This window comes from Rhinoderma darwinii, chromosome 9 (assembly GCF_050947455.1).
Source record: "Rhinoderma darwinii isolate aRhiDar2 chromosome 9, aRhiDar2.hap1, whole genome shotgun sequence".
Lineage (NCBI taxonomy): Eukaryota > Metazoa > Chordata > Amphibia > Anura > Rhinodermatidae > Rhinoderma > Rhinoderma darwinii.
In genome coordinates, this window is record NC_134695.1 from 1,346,190 (window position 1) to 1,354,689 (window position 8,500).

The 8,500-nt window shown below is 40.4% G+C and overlaps 1 protein-coding gene across 1 annotated transcript; it reads left to right on the plus strand.

The window, feature by feature from the left end:
- The first annotated feature begins 1,125 nt into the window (after positions 1 to 1,125).
- On the plus strand, positions 1,126 to 4,351 carry CHRM1 (cholinergic receptor muscarinic 1). The gene is made up of 2 exons (XM_075836820.1): positions 1,126 to 2,748; positions 3,932 to 4,351. The coding sequence occupies exon 1, from the start codon at positions 1,179 to 1,181 to the stop codon at positions 2,742 to 2,744; it is 1,566 nt and encodes a 521-aa protein (XP_075692935.1). The 5' UTR covers positions 1,126 to 1,178; the 3' UTR covers positions 2,745 to 2,748; positions 3,932 to 4,351.
- The last annotated feature ends 4,149 nt before the right edge of the window (positions 4,352 to 8,500 follow it).

The window sequence follows — 8,500 nt, forward strand, 5'->3', positions numbered from 1 at the left end:
AGCCTTGTGATCGTGGTCGTGATGGTCCAAGCACTTCCACTATTCAGACATTTAATGCATATCTTATGGGTATGCCATAAATATACAGTATGTGGTAGGAAAACCCTTTAAGAAGGAAGTGTCATTATCATTGTGTCATTATTTGTAACCCTTAAATCTTAGATTGCATGCTCTTAGGGGCAGTGCACTCTCATCTGACATATCTCGTCTACATTCTGTTTTTATTTGTTTGAGTAGTGTTTTATGTTGTAATGTCTTTCTGTTATAGTTATAAATGTTTTACCTAAATGTTTTACTATGCAAATAATGCCGCAGAGGCAGATGATGTTATATAAAAAATAACAATAATAATAATTATCAATATAATGAGACTCGGAGCAGACACCAAAAAAGGGCAGGATATCAGAAGGATTAGGTCACATTAACAGTAGGTAAAGAAAGAAAATAACCCAAATGGAATGAGTTACAGGGAAGGATAGATGAAGCAACCCATAGACAGAAGAGTAAGAGTACAGGTGCAGCCAGAGGAGGTGCTACAGAAGACAAGCTGCTGTTTTGGTAACATATGGTTCACATTCTAAAATCTTTACAGCAATTCTTCTTTCTCTCTTTCACTTCCTCCTTCTTTTAATCATTTTACTTGTGAAAACTAAACCCGTCCAACCACTTCTCCCTCCCTTACTTTAAGTAACACGGGAGGGGGGAAGGGGTCCCTCCTTCAGTAACACAACTTCTTCCTCCAGCAATCAACAGCAGAGAACATAAATCCGGCTTTGTTTAGTTTCAGATTAGAGACACACGTAGCAGGAGAGGCGGATGAGAAACTAGAAATTAAAGAATAATAAAGAAATTCAGGAATAGCAAACGAAAACATGACAGAAAGACACACAGGTGAAAACACAAAACCTCACTGTAGTGTCAGGTGCAACAGGCGGTAGTAGCAATATGCTGCAGATTTCTATACTATGACTGTGACTGTTTAGCTTATCCGCCTGTTAACAGCGGAAGTCACTACTGTACTGTTCAGTACCAAAAAGTTTGTTTAAGCTTTAATATTGTCAATCATTGCTCTTCTGCTATTGATTTTCCTTTTTTCTTGCAGGTTTCAGCTACAGTGGATAAAGGGTTTATATACTTAGGTTAAAAGAGACCACACCCTTGTTTCCCTCAAAGATTTCATGTTAGCCCTGCATCAGAATGCTGGGCAAGAAACGATGACCAACTGGTTTCCAATCATGAACAATTCTACTATTGACCCGCTGACCCCTAATGCTACAGAGCATCCATACCGTGACCCCTTTGGAGGCCACGCAGTGTGGGAGGTGGTGCTTATTGTCCTTACAACAGGAATTCTTTCTTTTATTACGGTAGTCGGAAATATCCTTGTTCTCTTGGCCTTCAAAGTCAATAGTGACCTAAAGACTGTCAACAACTACTTCCTACTTAGCTTGGCATGTGCTGATGTCGTCATTGGTGCATTATCCATGAACTTGTACACAACCTACATTATAATGGGTAGGTGGGCACTTGGCAGTATTTCCTGTGACCTGTGGCTGGCACTAGATTATGTCACGAGTAACGCTTCTGTAATGAACCTGCTGATAATAAGCTTCGACCGCTATTTTTCAATTACTCGGCCACTTACATACAGAGCTAAGAGAACACCAAGAAGAGCTGCTATTATGATTGGGTTGGCATGGATTATATCATTTATATTATGGGCACCTGCTATATTGTGCTGGCAGTATATTGTTGGGGAAAGAACAGTGGAACCTGACGCATGCTACATCCAGTTCTTGTCACAACCTATTATCACATTTGGCACTGCCATCGCTGCCTTTTACTTGCCAGTAACTATCATGATTATACTGTACTGGAGGATTTACAGAGAAACAGAGAACAGAAGCAGAGAACTGGCTTGCTTACAAGGCTCGGAGACAGAAAACATTGTTCGCCCCTTGGGGAGTGCCAGAAGTGGTAGTAGCAGTGGAATGGGAGAATCAGAAAGATTGTCCAGATCACAAATAACAGTGTCAAGGGTCAAGAGAGCATGCTGTTTTCCTAGTAAACTTGCGGCCAGTCCATCACTAAGAAGCTATCCTCAACACAAAAGTAATGGGAGCTGGAATACTATGGAAGACGCCGCTTCTGCAGACTCACTCTCCTCTTCTTCCGATGGAGATGAACATCCATATGAGATGAAAAGCATTTGCTCAGCTGTCATACGCCTACCAATGGTCAGCACTGTTGTTCGCACACCCACAGACTCTCATGAGTCCAATGACACCCTTGGACGGGGGGATCTAGAGAAAGAAGCAAATGGAGGAAAGCGTGAGATATCTAGGAAATCATCCAGATCCCAAGCCACAGCTTTGCCATCAACAGTTATTAAGGCTAAAATTGAAAAAACCCGTCATGGAAAGAGGAAAAGCAATTCACTTATCAAGGAAAAGAAAGCTGCAAGGACATTAAGTGCGATATTGCTTGCTTTTATTTTGACATGGACTCCTTACAATATCATGGTGCTAGTGTCCACATTCTGTAAGGACTGTATTCCAACAACATTGTGGGAGCTGGGTTACTGGTTATGCTACGTTAATAGTACAGTCAACCCCATGTGTTATGCACTCTGCAACCGCTCATTCAGGCGCACTTTCAAAATGCTTTTACTTTGTCGATGGGATAAGCGAAAATGGAGGACACACAGACACACAGCAGCTTTCTTCAGGACCCCATCACAATGAATGGGTGGGTGACATGATTTAATAAAAGCAGTTTCCATAATTGTGTATTTGTATACAATATGGTTAGACGATGACACAAATGGTCTGTCAATTGTAATTTATTTTATAGGTGTTCGAAGAAAAATTGGGAATATACATTAATTTTTTACTAAAGGTCTACTAGGCATGGGGCCATGGGCAGTTGTCTCGGTTGGTCACCTAATGCTGTATATTTAACATTAAAATAGTATTGTTGATAGTTTGGAGGAGTATTTGTTAAAGAGCTTGTCTCATCAAAGACAAACCCTTTCAGATAGGAGCTACTCTTAGATGTCTTTATGAGACCACCCATTTATGGGACACCGGTGGAGTCACAACTCCTGGAACTCCTCCAATATTACCCTACTAATGTGTAAAGTTGAGTATGGCTATGGTCAAGAAAATTCAAATTTGTATGCCTCATGCCCACTTCAGTTATTTTCTTCAGTGTGCTATCTGTTTTTTTAATGGATAGCAAACTGACACATTCATTTTTATGGGGCCATGCACACTTCCGTTGTTTTAACTGAACCGTGTGGCCGATCCGACAAAAATAGAACAGGTCCTACTCCTGTCCGCTTTTGACGGAACAATCTCGGCCTTTTCATGCATTTGGTTTGTTGAAACAACGGACTGCACACGGAAGCCATCTGTGTGCGGTCTATGTTCGTTATAAGAGGCCGTATGATAGCCAACCGAAGTGTGCATGAGGCCTTAGTCTAGAAACCTAAGGGTCAATGCACACTGTAAACCTTCAAGCACAGAATTTGTACAATGGCAAATTACTGAGGCATAGGCACTGTGCTGTCGTATGGTGCCTCCATGAGGCTATATATTCTCCTCTAGAAGCCATACTTTTTTGGGCGAATACCATTGTAAATCAACATGCGTTTGAACATACTGCAATATTTTTTCTTATTGAATCATAGATAAAATTGAGTGCCCATGGGGGTACAGTTTGGGCCCAAAGCAACCTATGGGCACTGTATTACGGATCTGTACCACTTGGATCAGTAATATGGACATGTGTATGGACGGCGTATTACACAAAAAAACGCTTTCATTTAATATGCTGCTTTAACAAAAAAAAAAAGATATTAGATTAGATGGTATACAGTAGAACAGTCCTATTATGCTGTTATCCTAATAACTTATTTTTTTCCCCTCAGGACACAGATTACCCTGTCAGACTCAAGTTCTGCTAAAGGACCTAAGACGACATGGAGTCCCCTGCATGTGTGGCTAAGTGGAACTACAAAGAACACGCTATCCCTGTGATGAAATTAGGGACAGAGAAGGAACAAGAATGGAGGAAGCCCTTTATCAGGGACTTTATAACTGATCCATTTGAACTTTTCCTAGATGAAGTCTGGCTGTCTTGGGCTTTAACACGTCTTGTACATGTTATTCTGAACTAAGGGAAGGAGGGGAATTTAGGGGAGGCCGGTCTAAACGTTCCAGGGATAATATTCCATTTTCATATTTACGGGATATCCCTGCTGTGCCAAACCAAACAAAAAGACAGGCCAAAGAACATGGTAAGGTTTTCTAGGTTTTCTATTGTTTACAAACAGAGTTTTAAGGGGAAGGGTTGTGTATTTATTCTGATTTCAAGTAAATAAAAAGCGGATACTACAAAAAGTACATGTTATGGCTGCTGCCATTTCTTCTGCCTACAGACCTGCATGGTGTCTTGGAGCTCCTATCACTGCAATCTGAAGTTATGGATATCATTTGCAATAGTGGAATTATCAGCTAAAAGTTTCTCAGTTTGGTGTTTTGCTTCCATGCTTGCCACGTGCTGTCACTCCTTGCAAGGTTACATGTCTACATGTGGTCATTATTGGAAGCAAGGGCCTACGAGCATGTGGCAGCTATGAGGCTAAGTCTTGGTTGGTCCCATCCCCTTTGCTATAAGGTATCAAGTACTCGTACAGGACTCCCCTCTACAGAGAAACTGCATTATTGGCAAACAAGAGTATGGGGAATTGGCCGCATGTCATGGAAAGGGCATAAAGGGGTAAACAAGACCTTCTGTTCTACGTGACAAAAATTGGCCGCATAATAGGGAAACAAGTATGACCTTTGCTATAGGGCCCCTCTCCTATGTACATGACTGGCTGGAAGATTATAATGGGTTAATGGTAGTCAGTCTAATAACTTACCTTTGAAAGCTATGGAAATATGATATACAAGATGAAGTTGTGGGGAAACTTTCCAGTTATAGCAGAAAATAATTTTGTCTATACAATGCTCAAAGTGAATTGCTCATTTTCTTTTATTGCATTCTTCAAGATTACTAATTCAATTGATACCTTTCCTTTAATCACGCAAACCTCTCCAACAAAATATTTTTATGTTATTGAGACAAGCAGTTAATTCACTATAAATGTAAGTTCACACATGACAGATTTGTTACAAAAATGTCTGCAACTGAAAATCAGTTCCATACATGTGACTGGGGTTGTTTCTGTAGCATGTGCATGGATTTCTGCAAGTTCCATTCAGATGAATGGGACAGTCGCATATATGACTACAACAAATCTGCCATGTGTGAGCATACAACAATGGACCTAAATTTTAGCCACTAACTACATACTGATGAATGAAGAGCACACCAGGTAAGGTAACCAAATTGTGTACCCTTTGCAGTGGCTGATTAAGTAGACCATAAGCTCTGGGCTGATTCCCAAACTTGCGCCCCCCTTCTTCACCGCTGCTTTGCCATGAAGTGTCTATAGTCCACACAACCTTTCTGTTCGAACATTGACAAATGGGTGTTATTTTTCCCCTATGTCAAAGGGCTGTGTCCCTACATACTGACAGTCTTCAGGCATCTCTAACGGTATAACACTGTGTAGAGATACATCCTCTTGACAAGGGGAATAGTACTCGCCTACACAGACTTTTTGTGGAATACAAGGATTTTCTATAACAGACATGTGAGAACAGATGACAGCTCCTCTATAAATCCAGTGACTCACAGGTGACATCTTCTCTGATGGAAGTCGTTCTCTTTTATTTTGTTCTCCACCTGACACAGACCATTATGGCGACTTCTCCTGAAAAATGCAGAGTTTCCTGCAGAGATATCATTGCCCTTCATTTCTGCAGCCATTTCCAGCCTCCATAGAAACACAAAAATTTAGACACCAAACTACCTAAATTATTCCATACCCCAGACCAGATTCCTAAGTTAGTGCAGACCAGATCTTTAAGCAAATTCAGGCCTATACATTAACTCAAACCAATAAATTCAGTCCAAAGACCTAGAATACAGACCCGGACCAGACCTCTAAATATAGACTCTCAGACATGACCCCCTGAACTAATACAGATCTCAGACCTGACCCTTTAAACTAATACATACCTTAGGCCAGACCCCTAAATACAGATCCAAGACACCCTAAACTAATATAAACCACGGACCAGACCCCTTCAATACAGACCCCAGATCCCTTTAACTAAGACAGACCCATTATACTAGTACAGACCCCAGGCCAGACCCCCTAAATACAGAACTCATATACTTACATAGCAGCTCACATTCTTTTCTATGGAGTCTTGCTGCTCTAGTCTCATGTTTCAGGACCTGCTCATGTGACCTTATGTCTGCAGGTCTTTAAACAGTAAAAAGCCCTGCAAACATGATCACCTGACCTTATGTCTGCAGGTCCCTTTGCATGTTATACACAAAGCAGTTTTGTTGTGGTTTTTCCGCGATACACGGTAAAAAACATGACAAAACTGCAATGTGCTTTTACTCTTTAAACAGCTGTAGGAGAGAAAGAAGAAAACACGGCGCCACATAGTGCAAAATAAATGGTGGTAACAAAAATAACATTGAACAAGGCAGCGGAGGCAGATGCTCACCTTGTAAATTTGTGCAATCAATCGGCACAATACTGGTAAAAGGATTAAACAGCTGCAGCCAGGTCCGGTCCGGTAAACCATAAAGGTTACTGCAATTGATGAGATAGATTAGAACGAACTAAAACTAATACACATATAAGCAATTATGTGTATGAGGACCTAAAAGGAGGTGCTGCTGTAGGTGGGAGATAATGATGATGACCAGTAGGTAACGATAAATAAATGGATTTAATAATGATAAGAAGACGTTAGTCCAACGTTGAAAGGCGTTGCCTGCCTATCATTATTAAATCCATTTATTTATCGTTACCTACTGGTCATCATCATTATCTCCCACCTATAGCAGCTCCTCCTTTTAGGTCCTCATACACATAATTGCTTATATGTGTATTAGTTTTAGTTCGTTCTAATCTATCCCTTTTACTCTTTAGGCAGCCATGGGTCCCCAGGTGGCCGCCCCAAACGACCCTATTGTGATCCGTCACTGCTTTCTGCCCAAATTCTGAAACTTTACATATGCTCATGAATGTATTTCTTCTCTCAGTCTTCTTGCATATCATTTCACTTGTTAGAGCTACTTTTTGTGCTTCAGGGCTGCTTTTCCCACTGGAGACAGAAACATGCAACACCACTGTTATAGTCAGTGGTCTGTATTTATGGCACTGAGTCTTCAGGTCACCCACTTGCCTACAAATAAACACAGACACTTATCTACTCTCTTTTTACATACCATATATATATATATATATATATATATATATATATACTGTACATATATTAGTTTAAAATATCACAAAATAATGACAAGAAGAACACAATCCAAGACAAAAAAATGCAGTCCCATAAACATACATTTAATGTTCATTGTTAAAATGTTTCCTTTTCTTTTTTTCTATTATCTCTTATGTCACCCCACTCCCTCTCCAACCCTTTACTTTGACCCACAGGTAAGAAGATGAGAAAAAAAACATAGTTACCCGTATAGTTTCATAAGGCACTTAGTTTGGAAAGTAACTTTGACCAAGTGGGCGTTGTGAAGAGAAGTGTATGATGCTGACCAATCAGCGTCATACACTTCTGTCCATTCATGTCCATTTGTACTCAGCACAGCGTGATCTCGCTGTGATGTCACATACACCCACATTAACTTTACTGAAGTGTCCTGAGAGTGAATAGACATCACTTCCAGCCAGGACGCGATGTCTATTCACACTCCTGACACTTCGGTAAAGTTTGTGTGGGACTTAATCGCTACACAGTGTGTTCACGCGAGATCACGCTATGAATGACAGCACAGCGAGATCTCAGTGTGCAGCGATTAAGTCCCACACAAACTTTACCGAAGTATCGGGAGTGTGAATAGACATCGCGTCCTGGCTGGAAGTGATGTCTATTCACTCTCAGGACACTTCAGTAAAGTTAATGTGGGTGTATGTGACAGCACAGCATGATCTCGCAAGATCACTCTGTGCTGAGTACAAATGGACATGAATGGAGAGAAGTGCATGATGCTGATTGGTCAGCGTCGTAAACTTCTCTTCACAACGCCCATTTGGTCAAAAGTTAACAAACTCCCAGTTGGGCATTAAGAAAGTAATTAGCATAAATCTAAAATTGCTCATAACTTGGTCAAAAATTATATTTTTCCTAAATAAAAAACACTGTTCTTATGTACATTACAGCGTCGATCAGATTATGTAGTAGATAGAGCACTTATAATGTGGTGACAGAGCCTCTCTAAACTACCTGTCTGTCTGTCTATCTACAGTATCTATCTATCTATCTATCTATCTATCTATCTATCTATCTATCTATCTATCTATCTATCTATCGATCATCTATCTATCAATCTATCTATCTATTTA

Coding starts and splice junctions, on each gene's coding strand:
- CHRM1 (XM_075836820.1), top strand. CDS start 1,179: ATGTTAGCCCTGCATCAGAATGCTGGGCAAGAAACGATGACCAACTGG.